The sequence below is a fragment of the Patiria miniata genome, unplaced genomic scaffold, assembly GCF_015706575.1.
Source record: "Patiria miniata isolate m_02_andy unplaced genomic scaffold, ASM1570657v1 HiC_scaffold_6, whole genome shotgun sequence".
Classification (NCBI taxonomy): Eukaryota; Metazoa; Echinodermata; class Asteroidea; order Valvatida; family Asterinidae; genus Patiria; species Patiria miniata.
In genome coordinates, this window is record NW_024037073.1 from 15238545 (window position 1) to 15264595 (window position 26051).

The following is a 26051-nucleotide window of genomic DNA, read 5'->3' on the forward strand; positions in this document are numbered from 1 at the left end:
GTAATCCAGTTTGTTAAACAGAGGACAAAATAACGCCCCACGAAACCGAAAACTCCCTTTCCGACTTGAGACAGAATTTTCACTCTTTTGATACAAAAGCCGAATTGACCGCATTTGATCGGTTTTCGACATTTGATAGCTTTTCAGAGGTTCCCCTCTATCAAAACTCAATGTGCGTTTCATAAGGTTGACTAGGTTAGGCTGGTTAATATTTATATAAAATGATAAATGATTATCTATGGCTTATCTTGGGCGGCTTCGCAAAGTGTCGTAGCGTACGGTACTCGTCATAGATGGCAACCAACAGTGGTTCACAGTCCAATCCCTATTGACTACCGACACCGTGCACGAGGGTTGTTTCGCATTTTCAACTTCAGAGATCCGTGTCGAATCTGTGGTGAGACCCGTAGCTAAAGAAAATATCGAAAAGGTTTTCCATTTTCCACTTTACAACCATGGATGAGAAGCCAGACAAGTTTGGTGAGAGGGCAGTCAAGTTCGATGAGGAACCGCTACTACGACCGGTATGTATTTTATTTAATTTGTTCCCAGCATACGAGCACTGGTAAAAATGGTAAAAGATTTTAATCTAAAGCAAAGCGCGTAACTGTTTTTGTCTAACAAAACAGGCTTAAAAGTAATGAACAACATTTGTGAACATAAACAATAACAACTACCAAATTATTATGAAATTGTTTACTTTACTGTTAGTGAATAAAAGTATTCTGTGAAATCATGACACCTGTATGTCATGGCAGCTGTCATTTTCAAGAAAGGTGGCATTTTTGTATCAATATCCAACGATGATGCGCCGACCTTCATTGGAAAAAATGTGACATTTTTTTTCAAATACTTCCCCAATTTACCAATTTATTTAGTCCACATTTTGTTTGCAATCGGTCACACGTCCTGAACGAGTGCAAGCCATGTAGTCTGGTTCCTTGATCTGACAATTCCAGACGTCTATAAATGGCTCCGTTTCGTCAGAAGTATAGGATCAAGGAGCCAGACTGCAAGATCTAATATATCTGAAGAGAGTTTAATACAAAGGAAACTTACCTATCCAAATTAAAGCTGAAAAATGTCAGCATGAGCTGTGAGAAAAGTGTGAAAATGCATCTTCATGTTTCCGGAGGTAAAGCAAGGTTTTGTTGAAAGGCCTCCCTTCCTGTTCGCTCATTCGTTTTGGACTTACAACATCTTGAACATGTAGTACGATCGCAGTTCGTCACTCGGGAAAAATATTTCTCACTCAGGTAACCGATTGCAAATTCTACTAAATTTGTTAAATTTGGTATAGTATTTGAATAAAAAAAACTTTTTTTTCCTCGCGATGGTTAGGTTCAAACAGTCGCGAGGACATGATGTTAATTCCTCTTTCTTGAAAATGACAGCAGAAAAGTCGCAAATGGTCCATTCGGCCTTTGCAGTGCTCAATGCATGCTATGAAACTTTTGTGTTGTTAAGTTATCTCTCAGGCTGTCACTCGAAATATGTTAACCTGAAATGCTCAAATTTTTGTATTGTTTTCTGCTTTTACTTGTAAATGAAGCGAATTGTGCATCTCTGTCACACTTGTACAAGCAATTGGAACATAATCCACACCCGGATTTATCAAGGATTTTCTGTGTTTAATTAATACCATTATGTTTGTTCTTTTCATATCTACATTGTCTGCCTGCAATAGCTGCATTATAACATTTCCAAGGCATATTGAATTTTCAGTGCAGTGCTAGATATGAACGGTAGGACATGTCCACCCATTTATAGCTCCAAATTCCAAAGTCGACAGTTATATACCAAAAATAGACTCAACATTTGAACTTCAAACTTGTGCGCTTGCTGGAAACAACTTGAAGCTACTTGAAACTAAACTTAGGTACTATTATACATATATAGCTAATGTTATTTATATTGCACTCGATATGACAATGTTGCACTCGTCTTCGACTTGGGCAATATTGTCATAGCTCGTGCAATGTATTCTTGTATTCACAAAGTCATCCAATATTATATAATTACAATAATGACGTAACTTCACTCTCTGATTTCCAGAGTAACCATTCGAATGAAAACCACTCCCTCCGACTGAAACAAAGGATATGACTGAAATCCATTCAATCGACATAGAGTTTTCACTTTTTGAGTTTGCACTTGCTTTTTAGAGCAATTCGAATTAAAATGTATGGTTATTGTGGCCGTGAAGTGACATAACCGGTCAAGAATATTTGTCTTTGTGACGTCATGGATTAGTCGTGAATATTTTCGCGGAGTCGTGCGATTATATTTTTGCGACGTTGTGAATAGTTTTGCGACGCCGTGAATATTTTTGCGACGCCGTGTACATTTTTCACGAGAAGTCGACAGCGTGAGACAAATTCACGACGTCGCGACAAACCGTCGCAATAAATTCCAGACCAGATGTACGAATAGTGGTTTATTGTCATAAATATGTTACCAGTTACTAATAAAGGTTCAACAGTGTGCATCATAGATATTTGCCCCGCGTGTCGCGCAACGTACCTTGTTAATTGAGTTCGTATTGTGTTTGTAAAATAAAGTCACGCCAATTCATTAAAGTTTTGCTATCTGAGTTCCCCTCCATTGAGTTTTTCGACACGTACGATGAAGCATGCAACGATAGGAATCCTACCGCCGAAACTATGAAATAACACCCTCTATCGCGCCCGTTTAGTTAAATGTCCTCCAAGCTGATGAAAAAAATATATATTATTATTATTATTATTATTATTTATTCGGCCAAAACATTCAAAATACAAACATGTACATGTACATACAATGTAAGAAATGTCATACATCAAGGACAGTCAAGATGAAAGATAAATTGTGTAACAAATACCAATCAAAAAGAATAGATGTGTATAGGTACAGTAGGTAAGAATGAGATGGGGAAGAAATGGGGGTGAGGAATGTAAAGAAGGGGAGCGGATTGGGGAAGAGTGGAAGTGGGAGGGAGTTCAACAAGCAGAGTAAAGACAATCCAATCTAAGATGGCCAGGATGAACAAAAGTGAAAACACTGTGACTCAAAAGCCTGTTCATCCAATCCTAGGTTGGTAACATAAAATAACTTTAAAATAAATCTATTATATACAAGTAATATGAGAAGTTAAAAATAAATCTGGAAATTAAAAATGCTTTAATAATGGAGGGTAATATATATGAATAAAAAATGGGTAAATAAATATCTGCTAAATATGTAAATGAATTTAAATGAAAATAAAAAAAGTAGCATAAATAAAATAATTCAGTAAGAAACACAATAAGTGATAAACAAGTAAGCAATGAAACATACAAACGAGTTGAAAAAAAAAAACAACATCTTAACAAAGACGAGAACAATCAGATAAAACCATACAGAAAAAAACATAACAGATACCGTACACATGCAAACAGACAAGCAAAGTTACGATTATACGAACAGTCTAATACATGTACAAACGTAACACACACACACACACACACACACAAAACATATTAACAAAAAACAAACAAACGACAAACGGCCCAACACCCCAACAAACAAACAAACCAAAAGTTAATAAGAGAACTCTATACGAAAAAAAAAAATTTAAATGATTCATGAAGGAAAGAAAACTGACTGGAATAATTTGAAATGAATATTAGTTGAGCAAAGAAATCTGACCGAACCAGGACCCGAACCCGAGACCCCTGGACTACCGTTCCAGCTCTGGAACAGCAATACAGAGGTCCCGGGCCCGAATCCCGACTCGGCCAAACCTCCCCGCTCATCCAATATCCAAAACACAATTTAGATCAAAAGCAACAAGTAGACAAAACATTACAGGCATTTAACCATCAATAAAATGAGCACATAATGCACGATTAAAACACTGAAATGAATCAAGTATCAATGAGTCCTTAACGTGGATTGGGAGATTACTCCATATACGAGGAAAAGCATGAACAGGGGATTTCCTTAAACTTAGGGTTCTGGCGTAATGGTGATTAAATGAAACTGTGTCCAGGTGACGGATATTGACTACTGTATGGGATGAAATACTGAGACAATCAATGAGGCCAAACAAACATTTAATGGTAAATTGAACAGTGAGTTTGTGTCGTCTAGTTTCAAGGCTTAACCAGTTCAGTGTATGCAGTCTGTCCTCATAGGTCATGGCTCCTCTCTGTTGCTTTAGGATCATCCTAGTGGCTCGTCTTTGCACTCGCTCGAGTTTGGCGGCCAACGAGGCTGTGTATGGGCACCAGGCAGGCAACCCATACTCAAGCACAGGCAGGACTAGGGTTCGGTAGAGTGACAAGAGAGCCTTGGACGATGATCCACCTGCGATATGCCATATGAAGCCCAAAGTTTTGTTAGCTTTAGACACAACAGCATCGACGTGGTCATTCCATGTTAGCTTATTGTTCACGGTTACTCCAAGATACTTGAAGGTAGGGGCAACTGTGAGGGGTTTTCCTTGGAGAGTGTAGTGTGGGAGGACTATTGTTTTCTTTGAACGCGTCATGTGCATTATCTTGGACTTTCCCTGGTTGAGTTTCATTCCATTTGTTATGCTCCAATGGGCAAGAGCATCAAGGTCCGATTGGAAGTTGAGTTCATCTTGGGGCGAAAGAATTGGCCGGTAAATGAGGGTGTCATCTGCAAAAAGCAGACACTTGGAAGAAAGGTTATTAGATATATCGGTGATAAACAGGTTGAATAGCAGAGGGCCGAGCACACTTCCTTGGGGGACGCCGGATGTGACTGGTGACCATGATGAAAAAGAGCCACGATACATAACACGTTGCTGACGCCCAGTCAAAAAAGATTTCAACCACATCCATTGTTGACCTCGTATGTTGAAATTGCGAGCGAGTTTCTCTAGTACCGTGTGATGAGGCATCATGTCAAATGCCTTAGAAAAGTCTAGGCAAGCAATGTCAATTCTAGGTGGGCGTGGCTTGTCCAGGATTGTAGCCCAGTCGTGGATGGCATTAGTTAGCTGTGTCACACACGATTTTCGGGCTGAGAAACCATGTTGTTTATCATTGCCAAGGCAAAAGGAGGACACATGATCATGAATACCATCTGCCACAGCCTTCTCAATCACCTTACACACAACGGAAGTTAGGGCAATTGGACGGTAGTTCGTAATATCAGTTCGGTTGGCGGACTTGAACACAGGTGTGATGTTTGAAAGTTTCCAGTCCATGGGGAGAGCACCCTGTGCAAGTGAGGAATTCATCAAGCGCAACAATGGGGGAGCAATTGATGATGCAGTAGCTCGTAGGATTGTGGGTGAGATTCCATCAGGGCCTGGTGCTTTATGAGGGTTGAGAGTTAGCAGCGATTTGGTCAGAAATCCTAGATTGATTCTTACTGGAGGGAGTTTGGGGATAGGGAGGGAACACGGCGGTGGAGTCGCTGGACAATTGACTGCAGGCGAATGAACTGAAGTGAAAAACTCATTGAAGGCTTCAGCAATATCAGCAGGCTTGTGGATCACCTTGTCGGCTTGACGGAAGGCTGGAGGACACTTGGATTTTCTTTGGTCTCTCACAAAGCACCAGAAACTTCGCTTGTTGTCCGCAGTTGCAAATAGACCATCAACATAGTTAGTGTAGGCTAATTTAGTCGAATTCTTCACCTGATTCCGGGCGTTCTTGTAATCGAGCCATGCGGAACTGGATTTGGAGTATTTCGCTTTATTGAATAGCTTATGCTTTAGGTGAATAAGTTTCTTAAGATCTTGTGATATCCAAGGTGATATTTTACTACGACGACACTGCTTACGGGGTATGCTGTCATGGATTGCTGCTTCGAAGATGTCCATGAAGCCTTCCCATGATGCATCGGGATTGTCATCGTCCATAAAAGCTGACCATGGAGCCAGATGTAGGAGAGTCTCCAGGTGCGCCATGTCACCTTTTCTGTACTGCAGAAACGAGCGGATAACTGCAGGTTGTGGAGGAGCTTTGATGGCACTAAATAGGAAGGACACTGCGTGATGATCACTACAGACTGGGTTTGCAGCGGACTCCACCGCAGAAAACTTCTCGGGTCGATTGGTGAAGATGAGATCAAAATTCGCGCCTCGTCGCAAAGAAAAATATTCACGGCTGGTTATGTCCCTTCAAGGCCACCATACTCTTTTGCAATTAATGAGTAAAAGAAATCTGTCCTTTGAAAGCTAATATGGGGGAGCCCACCCCTCCCCAGTCGGCTCTTCCCCCGTCACCATGGGTTGAAAGACCTTGGACGAGGATTAAAAGACACCCGCGGAATCTTCCAAATGATAATCCTTCTTGACTGACAACGTGGATAAATGATAATCAATAATGTTTGAACATTTAGCGTGGCGTCCCTCTTGCAAAATAAATATCGCTTTCCCTGTCGATCGATTTTCGGTTATTTTTTCCCAGGGAGGTTTTTATTTAAAAAAAAAAAAACCGGTTGATTTTTGAGGGTGTTCGATGAATAGGATCTTGACAGTACGCAAAGTAGTGTCTAGATCTGGCTATAGAGGCCTATACATATACGTAGACGGCTGGGCTTGGCCCCTGCAGACAGCCGGCAAAGTATAAAAAACGTGTTGAACCAATGTGCGGCAGATCCTGACCTTATGTTCGGTTCGAAAATAATGGAGCTATAAAACACATTTGAACACAACTTAACCCCGAGTGTACGTGAGTGCACCGTAATGATGACTAGCGTAAAACAACATCACGCATCGGCATATGGCATGTGAGAGCTGCTGTGTGGTTTTCCGTAAAGGCGCAATAATGTTTCAGTATGAGACATCAAAAAAAGAATAAACCTTGACTTTTCACACTGGCTTCACCAAGAAGCACTGCAGCTATGCCAAGGCTCTCTTCTTGAAAGTCTAATTCAGGGCTCAGACGTACCACGGAGCTATACGTCCATTCATAGAGCAAAAGCCACAGTCCATTCATGGACACACGGGTGCACATAGGCCAAAAATCCGTCCGCGAGCTTACGAATAAAAGTTATACACTCAACTTCGTGTATGAGAGTTCTGAGAGCCATGGAATTGGGGACTATGAAGACAAATAGCACTACTGCAAATCTGGCCTAGACATGGGGCTTCCAAATCTGATTACTTTGAATGCAATTGAGGCTGAAAGTGGCGCTATTTAGCCATGTTTTTGAGGGATTCTTTTTTTTAATTGCTATACTTTTCCAGTTTGGGAAATATTATTCGTGTTAGGGGTGGTCTTAATTCATCGGGTGAGAATTTCTTCAAGACATCATCGGTCAACCCACCAAAAATTGAAAAGAAAATGAAAGGTGAAATGTTGATCATCATTTTCCTGTGGAGTCTGAACACCTATGAGAGTTTTTGAAGTCACTGGTGTCTATGGGAATATGTGTACTTATGTGCACCCATACACGCCTCCTAGTCAACACGCATGCGCCAGGCAACCCTTATCATTCCCCCTCCCGAGGGTACCATGTGATGTAAGCAGGGACACGTACTCGCGGACAATAACCTGTTTGCACGCTTCACGTGCACTCATGTAGTGTTGCCCCTTATTGCGTATAACCATAGAGAAAAACAACTATAGACGGAGCACAAGACTACATGATCGCTATTGTCAGTCTAAAACAACCTCACTATCTTTTCTTGAGCATTCTTCTCCTGGATTTGCACCTCATTCCAAAAATGGGAAAGTTTAAATATTCGTCTGCTGGTACTTCTGTTAAACAGGGGAAAGCGACGGTATGGCTGGGGTTGTCCACATTCTCCGTGTCGGTGGGATCCTCCTTGCAGTTCGGCTACGGGACCGGTGTGCTGACGGCACCCTTGGGCTTTGGGGTAAGTGCGCATCGAAACATGATCGAAACTATGGAAAAAATGCAAATCTCTCATTAAAAGAAGAAAATATTAGGCCTTTTTAAAAGCTAAACAGATGGTGTTTCCTTGTCCATTCCAAGCCTCAATTGCCATTTCCAAGAGCTGCTGTTTGCCACTTTCCAATCAAATGTCTTGGAAACACTTTTATTTTTCAGCTACTATAGAATGGTTATTCAGTATAGGCACCATTTTATAGTTGAATAAAGTTATTATATTATACAGTCAACTTTACAGTTGCACTGATCTAACAAGTTTAAAAACTGCTTTAAATAGAAAAACATCACATTTTCCATTCTGATCATCTCACATCACATCATCACAATTTTTTATCCACTTCGAGTAGATATATGACTAAAAATGGAGCACAAAAATGGAAACAAGTATCGCAAGAATCTTTCACCCATTAGATGGTCCAAGCAAGAAAATAAGATCTGTATGAGAATTTGATATTGGCAAAAAGAACTTATATAGAGCCCTTTAATTGTTATGTAATGCTAAAATAGACGGTTCCCATTTTACCGCGCTTGGCAAGACAGCCATGCATGATGCATTATGAATGGACTGCGCCCATGGTCACTCAGTGACTGCCTGGGTACGCCTCTGCCCCACCCCCTGCCAACCCCCAAACAGTATTTATCTCTTAGTGAATAGAACCAAGCAGTCTGCAACTCTGCATCCGCAGCACAAATATGCCAAGGAAAGCAATCTGAAAGGTCCTCGTTCTTGTCAAGACGGGCAAACAAAATGTGACACAAACCTCCAGAATAATGCTTTTGGGTAAAGGCCCTTTCACGAAATCTTAAGGCTTTAGCCTTGGAAGCAAGTTGGAAATCAACTATAACTAAGAACACTCAAAATATTCACCCTCACGGGATCCGATTCATTTCCATTCTACTGTACGTACATGACCAACTAATTCATGATAAATCTGTCTTTAAAGCTCATTTTCCTGGTATCCCGGCCGGCTGCGTTTTCGTTGCACACTAAAGGCCTGATAAATTTGATTACATAACAGTATATTATTTTACAATGTGCGTTGGTAAACGGTGCATTTGCGCCATGTCCAAACAAAGTCATGTGTATTCGGCATGGCGTACGACCTTGTGCTAGGTCTCATGGTGATAAAATTGAGTATATTATAACGATTATGTCAGCAACTTGGATTCGTGTGTACACTACTGTTTTGTTACTGCTGAAGACTGTTGTTTTGTAGGTCATTACCTTAAAGACTGAGGAGGAAAAATTTACCAAATTACAAAATAAGGTGTGTACGTTTCAAAGGCCAGTCTTGAATTGAAGGATTTAAAATATATAGCGCTATTGTATTCTCCGTTCTCTTAGCTTTGCTTATCGGTAAAACTGATAAGATTTGGTTTATTTGTTCAATAGGGATGGGGTATCGTCATATTCAAGCAAGTTAGAACAAACAGTTTAGGTTATGTTGGGCAGATACTTCACATGTTCTTACTGCGCACGAACAATGGAATATGTGTGCATTTCAAGTTGAGCATTTGGCGAAAACAAATGTGAACAATGGACATCGTTGCTGAAAACTCCATCCGTACTAAGGGCCAAACTTGCAATAATTTCCCCCAAAAAATCATCTCTTCTAGTCCTAGGCAATATTTAAAATCTAGAAATGTTCACTTCAACAACAGTTCGCTGACAGGAATAACTGATAGAACAATCTTAACATGTATGTAAATCATGTTGGTTCTGTTTACCAACTTTGAAAAAGTGGTGTATTGGGTGTAATATTTCTACAGAACATTGCCCTCACTAAATCGTTTGGTTGATTTTTTTTTTAAATGTAGGCCAAAACATAACCTATATTTATACAATGATTTCCTACAGCTAAAATACACCGATGAACAATCATGAGACTAATTGCTCACAACTCCTAAATAATACTAGTACCTATGTTTAAAAAGATCATATTAATATGGTCCGTTATTTATCAAACGTATTGTACAAAAGCAAACCGCCATCCTCCCCTCCATCCATTCACTTAACAGTTAACTGTTAACACAATAACAAATGCTGCTTGCTATATTATTATGCTCCGTCCACGCATAGATGCAAGCGAATCCGCACCGTACACAGCTTTGTGCATATCTCTATTGATATGGTTACGTAACCCTTCCAGCGTACCGACACTGTCCGTTTATAACCCGTTGGCGATTTGCGAGATAATGATCAGTACCTTACACCATGCATAGTATATACATGTACATATATACATGTACATGTACATCATAGTACATGTATAGATGTACACAGATAGAAGGAAATAAAGAAGGGGATTGAGCGTTGTGATTGTGAGGGGAAATTTAGCCGTTGCAGGCTGTGAGTGCATCCAAACTCGTGTTAAATTATTTTTATTACACGATTGATTGGAGCATTGGAAAGAGTCGACCTGACAAAAAAACTGTTATATAAGTGCAAACCATGTACCAAAGTCAAACACCTTCGCTCTTTTCGCATAATGAAGTATTGCAAGGGCGTCTGATAGGCTAAATTATTTTGGTACAACACAAGGAACTATAACAAGTATGTTAATAAGAAGCAAACAGCAAAAATAACAGCAGTAACCTAGATCTAGCGACGGTGTTACAACACGAGCTGATCGAACAGGCAACTGTTTAATAAGTCAAAAAGATTCCAATCAGTTTTTTCCAGTGTACAATTTGTTTTAATTTGGAAAAACAAACTATTTAAACGTTACCTCCGGTTTGATGACGCCATCGCTTGAAAATGTGCTCACTGAAATTGATTTAATAGACAGGATACTAGAATATTAAAAAGTACACAAATGTATTTAATGTATGCATCGATGGCACCTTACTTCCGGTTTGATGACGTCACAGCAACAATGTAGCTGATATCATTATCTGTGCCATATCATTTGTGCCACAAACATCGCCACTGGATTATGGATGTAAATTTTAAGCATTGTAAAAAATGAATTGCATCGAAAAACGGAAATTGGTCACTTTCAAAATTCTGCCTATTTTAACTTCAGGTTTGATGACGTCATGATCCTGAACCCTCGCTATGAAATGTCTACCTGATTACAAAAAACAATGTGAACAGTACTCCATTCATTTGAAAAGTTACACTACAGTTCAGAGTAATTTTTCAAATTTTGTCCTTAAATCGCTTGTAATTTTATACCAGCTGTCGTCATGATGAGTCACTTTTTTTCTTCACATCTTCAAACCTAGGTTGAGTAGGTTCAAGTTCATACTTGTTTTCATCTTCACCCCTTGACCCATATTGCGAAGAAATTAACTCTATTTCAATTTGAGGCTTCCGTTGGTATTTTGAATTCACCAAATGTTGTCCTTGGTAGCCACGGAAGTAAAGGTCATCAAGCAACTTCAAGTACACAGCAGAAACGTGTATCAATTAATGGTTATTATGATAACAAAGTATGAACATGATTTATCATTTTGTTCAGTAGTTAAAAGTGAAAGAAATTGGTCACATTTTGAACTTGTAATCATGACGTCAGGTTAATATGCACACCTTGGTACTACCGGGGTTGATATTTGTTCAAGGTTTCAAGTTTATACCATATATATATATATATATATATATATATATATATAGAATAAAAGGCGCGGATAATTATTGTCCGGGAAAAAAGAAGAAAGAAAACGAACGATTTCAAAACGGTGATGGGGTGGTGACCAATGAAAAAAACTATGCACAGGTTTGATTTTCTCTTCTTTTTCACAGTACATCAATGATTTTTACAACGCGTCCAACTATCAGCGTCGAGAGGACTACATTGACTCGGGCACCATGACGTGGTTGATCGCCTTCACCACATCCCTCTACTGCGTTGGCGGGGCTTTCGGTGCGCTCCTCGGCGGTAAACTTGCCGACATCCTCGGCAGGCAAGTAGGACCTGTTTTTTCCCCAAAACAATATTTCTTTTACCAAATTCATAGAGTTACAAGACCACTCCTGAGTCCTGACCTAAACTCTTTTCTTCTTAAACCATTAGAAACGTGCAGTGATATCTAACACCCTCCTAAAACAAATCGAAAAGGAAACGAGCCAGTTTCTTCCTAGAAGCAACTGAAATTCCTCAAGTATAGGCACTCAAAATATGTACCCCCTTTTGGAGCCAGTAAAGTCCGCACAACTCCCCACTTTTATTGTAAGTCTTCACAAGTCCTACATTAAAGATGCGTTCCATCCCCGTGCTATTTTCGAATAACGATCCAAACCAAAATAGATTTTCGTCATTGCCAATATAAAGGAAATTCCCCTTTAAATGAGACATCAAACAACCAAAAAATCCACCGACATTTAGTTATTGAATGGTTCTTTACGAAATTGGAGTTATTATGTGTCAGGCAATAATTCTGCTCTTGCGGGGTGGGTTTATTATTTTGTGCGCAAAAAGAAAGCCCTCCCCAGAGAGTTTCAGATGCCCTAAATCGGAATTCATAGGTTTTCCCCGTTAAAACAGAACATACAAATTGTAAATTCGTTAGGAGAAAAAGAAATGTACACATAAATCATATTTCAAGCCATGTATTGTTAGTTATTATAAGTGTACTGAAAAGGCCTATTCAGTATAGGCCTTTCATAGCATTTAATTTGTTTTTCTTCTTCTTTTCTTTGCTTTTTACGCTAATGATGTTGATTGGACCAATTAATTTAAAATTTCAATATTTGAAATAACGAAAATACCTCAATGCCTTTATTATTTTCAAATAGGTGAACAGGTGTTATGAAATTAATAAATGTAACTTTAAATGTAACTAACTCATAGGCCTCTATATATTTGATAAAGTTACATTTATTAATTTCATAACACCTGTTCACCTATTTGAAATAAAATCAACTGTTGACACGAACTTGTAAATGAGAATGTCAAGTGTGATGCTGTGTTTATTTTACGTGTCTCGTATCTCTTTGTTTAGTCGTCTTTTATAACTCATAGGCCTCTATATATTTGATAAAGTTACATTTATTAATTTCATAACACCTGTTCACCTATTTGAAAATAATAAAGGCATTGAGGTATTTTCGTTATTTCAAATATTGAAATTTTAAATTAAAAACACACTTAAAAAAGTGCGCACCCCTGTGTGCTCTCCCTAATAGCCGTCTGTATACCCTTTTTTTGTTTAACAAATTACCTATACCAACAATACTCGTTCAACGCTAATCCCCACGATCGATTTGTCCATCGATCCGTGACGTCACAACGCCAGAGACACACCCCGTTTATGATCCTCGTCGGGGTCGCCGATATGATCCTCGATGAGGATCATGATCCTCCACCACAAAACGAGGTCAAATACGCACTTCACACTACTGTCGACAGTTTATTGAGACTGTTAAAAAAAATATGTGTTTCCTTTAATCGTAGTTATCAAGAATCCTTGAATGTGTAATTAATAATGTGCTGCTTTGCAGTTGGTACTGGTAAAGTCATTTTCCTAGTTCCGGATTTTTCCTAGTTCCGGATCGCTTCAAATAAAAGCCTACCTATTTTGAATTGGTCTCCAATACAATTTTTTTTATGATGAAGTGCATTTTGAAAAGGAAAATGTAAGCTTCTTGATACACAAAAATCGTTTTGTTACTATCTTTAGAAAAGGAATTTTGGCTAGATTTGCGACTCGCACTTTGACATGTTTGGACGGTTTGTAGAAAATCACGTAAGCCGCGAATCAACGATAAATTTTTCTCCTTGGTGCATCACTCGGATCGTGTGATTTCGAATATTTTGTTCGTACTCTACCGTCGTATAAACTGTTGCATCGAATGATCGTTGAATCAGAATGAGTTGTGGAGTCTCTAATATTTGAAAAGTCGCCAAAGAATGGCCGTATGTTTTTGCCTAGTTCCGGATCGCGCTTGCTGTAGCTGACCCAACTACATGTGCGTTAATCGATTGTATGTGCCGTGTTCTGTGATGGGTCAAATGGTTTGGTGTTCGTGCTGCGACGTCGCGCTGCTGACAAAAGTTTCAAAATCATTTACGTTAATTCTCTGTTTTAGTTTGCTGGAAAGTCCAGCAAGTTACAAATAGGCCTACATTGGAAATAGATTTGGATGGAACACACCGTTCATGGGCAGAAATCAGGTGACACATCTGAAAAATCCAAAAGCCTGGACATGCGATGTGCATTGTAAGAGCTAGAATTAAAGGAAGTTTATTTTTTTCTTGCGGGGCGGGGCTTTGGCAGACTCGCACTACAGTGCCGAGTTTAAAGGCAATCGGATTGATTTTATTGCCCAAAGTGCCGGGGACAAAAAACGTGTACAAATGCAATGGGCAAATGACTGAAAAAGAAATATAAAAAAAGAAATAAATAAATAAAAAAATCTGAAGGAAAACAAAGGCTGTTTCGGCATTGTTGCCGACACAGCCAATAAATGAAATCATATTGTTCATATTTTACATCAGAATATTATGATCATGTACAACGTCCTTTCAACTTTTGCTAGGGCTACACCCCCCCCCTCCTAGGATCGACGTCACGAGACCCTCAGTGACCCTCATATATTGAGGGTCATGATCCTCCTGCGAAATACGAGGTCAAATGCTCCTACTATACCACTCCCCTTTCGCAGTTATATTTTTCCCCTTTGAGATGAAACTGCAAAACTTCCCCTCAAACGCACACGTATATTAAAGCATATGATCGCGCTACAAATAAAATCGTCTCCTCACTTGTAATGCAAAACTACCCCTCTCGCATTAACAAAATTGTGCACCTTCTTGAGATGGAAAAGTACCAAAAAGCACAAAATTCTTCTCGCAAGAATGTAATTGTGCCCCTCTCGAGATGGAAAATTGGCCATCAAAAACAAAAGCGCTCCTCTCGCGATAACTTCTCGAGATGGAAAACTGTCCCTCGAAAACACAATTAGTGCCCCACTCACAGCTTAAAAATTGTGCTCCATTTCAAGATGGAAAATGGTCCCTAAAAAAATAATAGTGCTCTTCACGTGAATATAATGGTTATTATAACACCTCACCCACAGATTCTGTGAAGGTAATTGATTTTCAGCCAAGAATACTAATTTGTACCGAAAAGTAGCCACATTGTGTTCTTATATCTTTAACAAAGGCAGATGTCAAAAGCGTAGTTAAATGTCAACCTGTTTCATGAGATTTTCCCCTCTTTTTTAAAATGTGCAATAAAAATCAACCGTTACTTGCCTATCAGACAAAACATAAACTTTTAATTTTACCAACATCAAAATGAAATAACAGCAAATCATTTTGTAAATGAGCAACGATAAAAACGGGCACTCGAAATATTACGTTGCTTTAATAATAATAATAGTTTTATTTAAAGAGGGTAGCCATGTCACCTGACAGATGATTTTCAATGGGCCATCAATTAATACTGCTAACCTCAATAGGAACATTACCTTTGAAATGAATGGATGACTACAAAAACAAGTCTCTGGCCATCTGTTGTGAGTACTGAACAAACTTATACTTAAATAACTTTTAGGTAATAAACAATTTAAATACAATGAAAACTTACTCGTTAGCTAATAAATAATCTGATGAAATGGCAGTTCCATATCCATATCATCCATTAATCAAGATGTCAAGAATATCATTGCTCATGAAAAAAATACATTTGGTTGTCACCATCCGAATATTTATGTGAACTTAGCCTATGCAACTACCAGCAGGTGAGTATTGCTTCCCATAAATTTATGAACCAGAATAAGTAATCCAATATATCTTCCTCACATGCATGAACGCAAACAGAAGGCTATTCAATCTTCAATTTCTGAGGAGCAACAAAAAGACGATAACGAAATACTAAGCGAAACTTGTTAAAGTTTAGCTATGGTCCACGCACGAGGCCCAGTTATGCATGCGTGGCCAGCTATCTCTTCACTGTACGCACAGTCGAATCCCGGGACATACCGTTATTTCGTTTCACCGTTTTGGATTTCTCAAAAACAAAAACAGTAAACGAACGATTGACCGTTACGTTTTAAGATAAATACGGGTATTTCGTTTTATCAGTTTAGTAAAATTCGTTACAGCATAACGATCAATGATTTTTGTTTTTCAGTTTTACACAAATAACTTTGAAAAACAGCAAAACGGTCAGTATTGAATACAGACTGTTTTTATTTTTTATTTCAGTGTCATAGTTAAAAGTCCGTGGTGCATTTTGTGGCGGTGGGCAAGGGGGGGGGAGGGTGGAGGGGGACCATGCCGTGCACGAAGAAGTGTTCGGCATAATTATATTAATGCGTGGTGTGATTCATGGCGTAACCCTGACCCCCATCTACTGAGATTAATTGGTTGGGCTTAAAAGAGTTGCAAGCAAAAATGGCGCTGGAAAATTTCAAGGAGGAAATTTCAGAATGGATACAGGGTGGTAAGACGTATGAAGAAGTTGCAGATATTTTGAAGGAAATTGGAGTTTGGCGCGGCTCTTCAATAGCCAATATTCGCAAATTCTTGTACGAAGGAAAACTTCCCAGGCAGTGAAACGATCCCAAGGACACATTAACATTCCAAGATGCATTGCTTAATTGCCAAACCTGAATCCAAAAATGGTCGACAAGACTATTGACCGTTTTGTCATTGTCATGTTTTTGTAAAATAACACTCTAAAAATAAAGCAACTAACCGTTTATCGCTTTGTACAATTCAAAAAAATAACAAAAAGATCATTGTTTTTGTGACTTTATACCGTTTGACCGTTTTACAAAACTGTACAACGACAAAACAGTCGATGGTTCGTTTACTGTTTTTGTTTTTGAGGAAATCCAAAACGGTCAAACGAAAAAACGGTATGTACCGGGATTCAGTCGGCAGTGCAATCTTCTTTCTGACGAAGACGTACGCTTTTGTCGAGCAGTGAAAACTTCTTCATCTGTTCACTATGATTGTGGTTCGTTGAGCAAGGCGCAGTTTTCCCAGCTCCAGCAAAGTGACTTCCAATTGCAGAATAGGAAACTGTGTTTCCATCTGGTCGACCATCTCTGGAGTAACAAGTTGCTCCTCTTACAATGCCTTTTACCACCTCTCTGACGGATAAGATCTTTTTCGACATGATCGTCGATTTTCCTGCCGGAGTTGTCTGTTTTCCTGTTCAAGCTTGGATTATATAGCCTTCCTGCTACTTCCGAGGGTAGATCCATTTCTGGTGGTAGACTGTATATGCATGCTCTATCGCTGATGTTGTTTTGCCGGTACAGCCATGCACTGAAGCAATATCTTCGACGGGGGCTTGGGTCGGTTCTTTCCTTGCCGTTGGCAGCTTTTCTCTCTCGTGCTGAAGTCCATACACGAGACTGTAGTCTTTCTACGAAATAAAACAAATAAAGCACATGATAGGCCTTTAAATACATGACAGTAATTATCGATAGCCTATCCTGGCCCCAAGGCTCATTGTAATACTTACAGGCTTCAAATGAGTCGGGTAGTCTTCAAAGATTGACGGTACGACATCGACACGCAGACGTGTTTTCTCCCCATTCCACCTTGAAGCACTCTGCAGGGAAATGGTCGCTGCAAAGACGATCGTGCTTTGTTGGATTCCATTTGCTGCCATTTTGGAATATTTCTCATTGATGTGTTCAAACTGGGAGAATGGTGCATTTTCTTTAATCACCCACATCCCACAACAAAAAAATGACTCCCAATCCTCGTTCCCCCGTGGAGTCGGACTATTATTGAAAAGCAGGAGAGGGGAGGGTGATGTTAGGCCAGAAATAATTGTTATTCGATGTTCAGGATCAGGAGCACCATCTTAACTTTTAAAACAATATACTGTCAAAATTTTAAGTAGGCCCTACGCGGTTATTACAAAATTCGGAGGATCCTTTGGATCACACATGGGGGATTGTTCTCCACACTCATTCCTGTGATTTAATGCCCATTGGCATTGCGTAACGTAGCCTATATTGAGTTAATTTTTTTTATAAAAGCTGTCTTGTTCGAAATGTACTCTCAAGAGATAAATTCTGTGTATTAAGTTACTCACACATGATGTTAACTTCTTGAGAGACTGTCCTCTGGGTCCCTTTCTCCGTCTTAGTTGAACTTTGCTGCCGCATAGATTGCCATCATTTTCAAGCAGTGATGGCGTACAAGTGATCGTCATGCATGCCGAAGAAATGCGCGTTTAAATTTTTGACCCTATTCACGTGAACAATGGCAGCGTCCTGTCAAAACGCGCGTATCATACGCGCGTCCGATCTAGTTTTTTAAGTTCTATATCTATACTACAATTCAAGGAATCTCTGTCTGTCTGTCTGTCTGTCCGTCTGTCTGTCTGTCCGCCGATTATCTCCAGAACCGGGCACCGTATGGAGTTGAAAATCGGCGGGTGTGTTGCTCGGGACAACCGAATGTGCAGTGCCGAGTTTGAAGTGGTTTGGACTAGGGGTTCTCGAAAAAGCTGCAAAAAAGCAGTATTTTCTGAAGCCTAGCGTGGCAGTACAGCTTAGAACATAACACCACGCACTGTCATTCTTTTCAATTGTTTACGTCATGTTAAGCTAAAGCGCGCGTGCTCAATATGACGCCAACAATGCAAAAAAGACTCGGGCACCGTGACGCGCCATAACTTTATTGCACACGCACGGGCATTGTAGGACGGTACTATTGTCCAGTCTGGGTGAATGTATAGCATTGCGTACCATGTTACCGTTTGTACACCTACGTGGTAGCTGCACGGGCACATTATTTTTGCAGTCGACTGAGCGACCTTACTGCAGGACGATCCCATTGTCCAGTAGGGGAAAGTAATATCTGCGCTATTTTTGCAGCCTTTTTTTGAGAAACACTCGCCCAAACAATTTCAAACTTGGCACAAACTTTGACGTGTGCGTTCAACCTGTGAAAACAACACCAATGAATCGCGTGCGTTGTTTGCACGAGCAGTTCTCAAAAACTGCAAGCATGCAACCAATACCTGCGGCAGGCAATTTGCGCTTCCCAAACAAGCACATATTAGACAGCAAAAAAGCGGTATTTTCGGAGGCAAACGTGGCAGCTTAGAACATAGCACCACGCACTGCCGTTCTTTTTAAATGTTTACGTCATGTTTAAGCTAAAGCGCGCGTGCTTAATATGACGCAACAATGCAAAAAGGACAGGCACGCGCACGTGCATTCTAGGGCGATACCATCAACCTTAACAATCAACCTTAAGGCAATCAACCTTAACCAGTACCAGCGGTCAAGCAAGTTGCCCCTCCCGAATAGGCACATTTTCAACTTGCCCCTCCCGAACAGGCAAATTTTCAACTGGCCCTGCACTAGTCTATACTACAATTCAAGGAATCTCTGTCTGTCTGTCCGTCTGTCCGTCTGTCTGTCTGTCTGTCCGCCGATTATCTCCAGAACCGGGCACCGTATGGAGTTGAAAATCGGCGGGTGTGTTGCTCGGGACAGCAGAATGTGCAGTGTCGAGTTTGAAGTGGTTTGGATGAGCGGTTTTCGAAAAAGCTGCAAAACAGCAGTATTTTCGGAGGCAAACGTGGCAGCTTAGAACATAACACCACGCACTGCCGTTCTTTTCAATTGTTTACGTCATGTATAAGCTAAAGCGCGCGTGCTCAATATGACGCAAACAATGCAAAAAGGACGGACACGCGCACGTGCAGTGGTGTTGGGCGACACATTGTCCAGTACGGGTGAATAGCACTGCATACCATGTTTTCGTATGTACACGGGCACATTATTTTTGCAGTCGACTGAGCGACCATTGTAGGTGGTCGAACTTCAAACTTGGCACAAACTTTGACGTAAGTGTGCGTTCAACCTGTGAAAACAACACCATTGAATCGCGTGCGTTGTTTGCACGAGCAATTCTCCAACCTCTGCAAGTATGCAACCTATACCAGCGGCAAAGAAATTTGCGTTCCCAAACATGCACATTTTAGACGGGCACTGCACTAGTCTATGGCAAATGCATGCTGGTGTGCGCGTTGCGAGTTGCGCGTAGCACGTATTGTTCCAAAGAGAGCGCGCCGCAGACTTGGCTTCAAACATTTCGTGAAGGGGTAGTTTGGAAGAGAGAAATACATTTTTCACAAATTTTGTATTGAAATTGAAGTTAATTTCAACTGTGTTTAGATTTAAATAATTTAAAATATTAAAATCAAGCAGAATCTGTGGGTGAAGTGTTATGAAACAAATATTGAATGCTTTATCTCGTGGTGAAGTAAAACTAGCCTCCCTCGGTGATCCATGGACCATGAATGCCCATGGATCACCTCGGGAGGCTAGTTTTACTACACCACTCAAAGCATTCAATATTTGTATACTGCAGAACTGGCTCTCGCGTTAAACAAAAATTGTCTCTCTTTATAACGAGGTTAAAGAAACACAAAGAGCAAGATGGACAAAGTTTTCTTTTGTTCTTCGTCATATGGGTTTATAGCGTAATGAACGGGACCATATTCTTTTCCTCCACTTTCACACCGACGTAAGGTGCCCTTTTCTGAGAAAGTGCCCCCTTTTGGTGTTGCCCCCAGTTTGAAAAGCTTTCCACCGCCCCTGTCTCCTCGCCTCCCATTAGCCTAGTGGAATTGCAATACTTGAACAACCAAAGATTATTTCATGTACTCAGCATGCACTTAACAACGCATTCAAGTGGCTGTACCTGTAGCTTACAGGTGAAAGGGCCCATACAGCATTTCTTTATCGGTTAGTTTCTATTTTCGGGCTCTCGTTTCACCCTCAGTCAGTGAAATTTTGAAATCTTCAACTTTGCAGGAAGGGCGCCCTCCTCCTCAACAATATCTTCTCCATTGCAGCTGCGCTGATGTTCGGGTTCTGCGGCGCCGAATTCGCCAACAGTTTCGAGTTGGTTATGTTGGCACGAATCGTTATCGGATTCATGGTCGGTAGGTATACATGTGCCAGGTATTGATTCATAAATTGATCCGAATAGATTCTTTTTTAACCTCCTGACCGATTCATCGATTTTATATTTGAAACCAGTTGACCTTTATATGGGAATCAATTGCCCTATTTATAGCTTCAATGACTGGCGATTGAAGACTCAAATAATCAATGTATCGATTAATTTAACCAAAAACCAACCGACCGCCCGATCGATACACTGACCGTGGCCCGGTTTTGTTATTGATTTATTGAAATGATTGATTTAATTAATTGACTGACTGACCAAAAGATTGACCAGTGGATGTCATGTTGAGGTTTGATTCTATATTTGTAATTGACTTGACTGGCTAAATATAGAAAACGGTGGTCTATGCACCTCACATATAATACGAACACGTGGGCGAATTACGTTTATCGATTGCAACGTTATCTATATTACCAAAAAAATTATATCAATTAATAATTAGACTCAAAAAAACGTGTTTGACAACAAAGATGTTCAAAGTGTTTTAGTTATCTCCGTATCGTAATTGACAATTTTCAAATCACTCAACCAAAACCTTCAAGAGTTCTGTGATAACTGATGCCTAACTTGATGACTGCATTACCAGGTTGTTCCATCACCATCGTGCCCCTGTATTTGGCCGAGATCGCCCCTGTCAATCTTCGGGGAGCCATCGGCACCTGCCACCAGCTTGCAATCACCATCGGCATTCTCCTCTCGCAGGTAAACCTCGACTTGTATCCAACTTCTTGTAACTAGAGGTTTAAGAAACCTCGGGGTCCATCTCTGATTTTGGATTGGCCCACTCTGACTGGTACATGGTGCCGTACGCAGTGGCTGCCTTTTTTGCGACGTCACTTAGAAAACGAAAAATTAGGTTCTTTTTTTGGGGGGGGGCATGGCCCCCTCCCCCCTTCTGGATCTGCCGTTGTGTCAGATGGGAGGGGTCTGTCTAAAGGTCTGTGTCATGTTTCGGGCAACATCAAAATGCTTTAACGTGAGACCAAACTAAGCGTGAGACCAAACTTTAGAAGAGTTGTTTTTGGCGAAGACAATGAAGATTTTAAAACTCTTCATACTCCAGGTATGAACCGGATCACAGAGATGAAATTGACGCTCAGCAGCAAGTGACTGTTGAGGTTATTTTGCCTGCATGCCAAATTGCCAAATATGATCATCCCTTCGTATTTGATGTAATACATAATTGTAATTAAAACAACAAACAAAAACACTGTCGTTATGTGATTACCTTTTTTTGTCCTAGGCGTTCGGTTTGTTTGTGTTGAACAAACCAGACCAGTGGCCCATCCTGTTAGCCCTGACCGGTGTGTTCTCAGCCATTGAGATCCTGACGCTGCCCTTCTGCCCTGAGAGTCCCCGCTGGCTGCTCATCAACAAGAACAAACCGGAGAAATGCAGAGCAGGTATGGGTTCCCACGTGGTGCACACACACATGCAAATGACGTCACTGGACCACGTGAACAACAACAACTGGCATGCGCAATGTGTGCAGTAGGGTTGTAGTGGTGGTGTGGTAGACTCGAAAGTATTACCGTGCTTCCCGTCCAAAAATCAACCAACATTCAGACAACCGGCCTATATGTACTCGACCAGCTATTAATTGGTATACTGTGAGGCCTATGCATTGATTCTTGACCCGGAATTAACGAGATACCCACGAGATAATTCGCTGAGTGTGCTGACATTTCTAGACAGCAGTGGTTCCCACCCTTTCATTCGGAGTAAAAAGCAGAGGCAAACAGCGAGGGAAACATGTAGCAGACAGGGCAAGTTAGGGCGCGAACTGTATGGATAACCATAGTTCGACTAACTTCACTCTAATGAAAGATGGTTGGAGATCTATTATAGTAGTAGTCTACTATTTGGAACCAGACCACATGGCACGTTACCAATAACCGCGCGCAACAAAGTATACAACAGGGAGCCAGGACCCATAGTTTTGTGATGACATTTTGACCATCGTTTGACTAGAGGCTAGGCGTTTGCACGAATTGCTATTTATAGTGCGCAGTCGTAAGTTACTTCGCAATCAACCACTAGTCGACTTATGGTCCTCGCCCGAACTTGCTCATAATCATTCTTGGCTTATCCTTGTCGTTAGAGAGCTCGACCAATAACAACAACAACAACCGAACCAGTCTTTGGGTTACGACCATTGATCTCCATATACACAGACTGGATAGGACATCGCGCCGTGTTTGTGCACGAATGCGCGGCCGAACAATGGCGGCGCGTTTACTGTCAGACGGGTAAACGCGCATTGTGCTTTCACTTTGGAAAATGGATTATTGAATGAAATTTTTCGTACAGGAGGGAGTTCACGCGCTCCTCCAAAACAATCTTTAAAAAAAATAACTGAACAATGAAGAGTTACCCTCAATCCCTCCAAACAGCTTTTCCACACTTTCTTGATATACACTTTATTATGCATTTTCGAACTTCAAGAACCCCCCCTTTCCTTTTCCCTTATTTTTTTTTTTAAATCCCTCCTCCCCCCAAAATTGATTGTAAGTAAATTGCCATTTCATTTGTGGCACATTGGTCATTACAGCACACTGAGTTACTCGATCAACGAAATGAATAATTGTATTAATAATATGCTGAAATGACATAATATTTTTTTAACTGAACACTCCGGCACGAGAAATTGTATGGAGATTCATTACAATGATTGATATATTTATTGAAAACCTGAACATAAAAGCAATTACAATCTAAAAGGTAAAAAACCTTAATTTTACCAATTAATCAGTAAAAACTTCTTCCCGTCCCTAGATTGATCAGGGAATGACATCGTTCACCTCTTGTGATATTGTGTGAAAGGAAATGAGTCACAAACCAAAATAGTACTATACTAATTTTGTCAAAGAATAATTCAAGCTACGCACGGTCTTGTTTACAATTAAATGTTTAACTATACTTCTGAAAATAAATATAATTACTTGTAAGTGTAATAGGAATCGTTTTTGTGAGCGAATATGACGGTGTATATAAATTATGGCTATAGCTAGTAATCTTATATAACGGCGTACACAACATAATTTAAAACCGTAAAAGTTCTCATTGCTTTCTTCACCATAAAAACTGTCAATAAATGTGACAGTCATCTTGGGAGCTCATAAAAATACTGGCGTTGAACTCCACAGCTTCTTTTCAAAAACAAAATCAATCAATGTTAACAGTTCCACATCGTAAGAATTGATTTAAGTCAAACGCTCAGATGCCTATCGCATGTTCCATTCAGTGCATGTGAATGTTCCATTCCGTGAAGGTCTCCATTTTCGTCCGGCTCGGTCCTGCAGCTGGTGGTTTTTGCTATGGCTTTGCTGAAGTTCTTTGTTTGATATGAAGGTCAATCGGCCAGTTGTGCAGTAAGTTAAGTGCAGTAAACCATCTCCTCGGTTTCTCTTTATAAAGAAAAATAATAGAAACATTTCGGTAGGCGTTAAGCCAAGGTAGCTCTACTGAGAGGAGGCTGCGCTGGAACTTCGGTACCCTCCGTACAAGCATGGTACAGGTTTGTACGGCGAAGTTCCAGCGCTCCACTCAGAAAAGCTAAAGCCAAGAGCTAAAGGCCGGCTATGTCTTTAAAAAAAAACATGGATGGCGACCAGCATGACAGGCCTAGATCACATGGAATTTGAACAGAATATCTCGCTAGCTACCACACTGGCCACCTTTCCCTCAAACTCAGAGCGACAACATTAACGATATTATAAATTTGCTTTGTCATTCCCATGTTCATATTCCTCCATGCCAATGCCATGTTGTATAGGCTTCGTTAAAAAAACAACTTACTTGCAAATAATTGTCCTATTCTTCAACGCTCCTTACTTTCCGACTCCAGCAATCTAATGCAGCGCACACCTTGACTATACTCCTCGTCGATTTTGATCAATTTAGATCTCTGTTTCCTTTATTCTTTCAAAAACGACAAAGAAACCGAAGAAAACCCAACTTCATTTTTTAATCCTCCGTTCGAAAGTGTACACAACTCGAATGCGAATTTGTGTTCTTTACCCTTTTCAAAAAACGCGCGCGCGGACGCACGTTCGTACGCGATGTCCTATCCAGTCTGTGTATATGGAGATCAATGGTTACGACCATTGATCTCCATGTCTGTGTATATGGAGATCAATGGTTACGACCGTAAAATGCGCCATTGCTCCAGCCTTCCGCATGGTGGGCATGATATCTGATTGTAAGCAGATTCCCGGATCACATTCATGGACAGTGAAATCTGAGTATTTCCAAATCTCGTGAAACCAACCCAATTCTTTTAAATCGGCCGAAGTAGAACAGGCCACGTTTGACTCTTGCAATAACGAACAGAACACCCGTCTTCATGTAGGCCTAGAGCTAGCCAACTTCGCCATTAACTTCATACCTAAACGGGGTAATAATGCAGTATTAAAACCTACTACTTTCGTACCGAACCAATGGAAAAAACTCTAGTGGGATGCGGATCAACCATTTTGCCAGAGAATCCAGATGTAGATGTAGATGAACTTAACACCAATCGTTTTTAACATAGAAAAATAATGCTACTGATAAATGTAACTGTCAGAAAATGCTTGAAATATTAAATGAATTCGAAGTGGCGGCCGAATACTATTATTTGAATACCTCTGTGAATAAGAAAGGAATGCGTGCCCGTCTGGTAGCTACATGTATATAGGCTGTGCAATGCCTAAATGAAACGGCCAATTCCAGCGGTTACGAAATGAAGCGTATAAATGTCCGTGGCACAGCCAATTAACCGTTTCTAATCAATGATTCTGAGAAAATGATCCAAAATATGTAGTCTGTAATCTCCTTGACCTTACCAAGTTCATTCACTGAGCTTTTAAATGCTCTTTCACGAACTTAACAAAACACTGAAGAAATAAAGTTTATACATGTTTTTAATGAAATGTGAACTCTTGTGTGAATACCAATATCAAGTTAATACAATTGCAAGATGAATCCCATGATTTGATCGCTCATAGTCATACCGATCGACAGGACATTTTAATTGAATAGGGGAGTCAATGGACGGGAGAAGTTCATCATGTGTATACTTTCTTACCATTTCTCCCTGTCGGCAGCCCTGATCAGGTTGAGAGGGGATGACGACGTGGACGATGAGATTACGGAGATGAAAGAAGAGGCTTACAAGGAATCATCAGTGCAAAAAGTAAGGGGGATTAGTGCACGATCCGATTTGGGAAAGGATGTGTCAATACTGTTACTGTGCTTGAATCGCAGTAGCTATAGGAACATGGTAGAACGGAATAAATACTTTAAATCATT

The 26051-nt window shown here is 40.3% G+C and overlaps 1 protein-coding gene across 2 annotated transcripts in view; it reads left to right on the forward strand.

Annotated features, from left to right (window-relative positions):
* The first annotated feature begins 359 nt into the window (after positions 1 to 359).
* LOC119742959 (solute carrier family 2, facilitated glucose transporter member 5-like) overlaps positions 360 to 26051 on the forward strand; it is a 34669-nt gene continuing 8977 nt past the window's right edge. Inside the window, exons 1-7 of one of the 2 annotated variants that reach the window (XM_038219247.1) lie at positions 360 to 524; positions 7715 to 7822; positions 11603 to 11763; positions 20603 to 20733; positions 21346 to 21461; positions 22003 to 22162; positions 25847 to 25935. In XM_038219247.1, the coding sequence (XP_038075175.1) occupies positions 456 to 524; positions 7715 to 7822; positions 11603 to 11763; positions 20603 to 20733; positions 21346 to 21461; positions 22003 to 22162; positions 25847 to 25935 (834 nt within the window). In that variant the 5' untranslated portion in view covers positions 360 to 455. Of the gene's footprint in view, positions 525 to 7481; positions 7823 to 11602; positions 11764 to 20602; positions 20734 to 21345; positions 21462 to 22002; positions 22163 to 25846; positions 25936 to 26051 lie in introns of those variants that run through there. The other variant, XM_038219246.1, reaches the window with a different exon arrangement.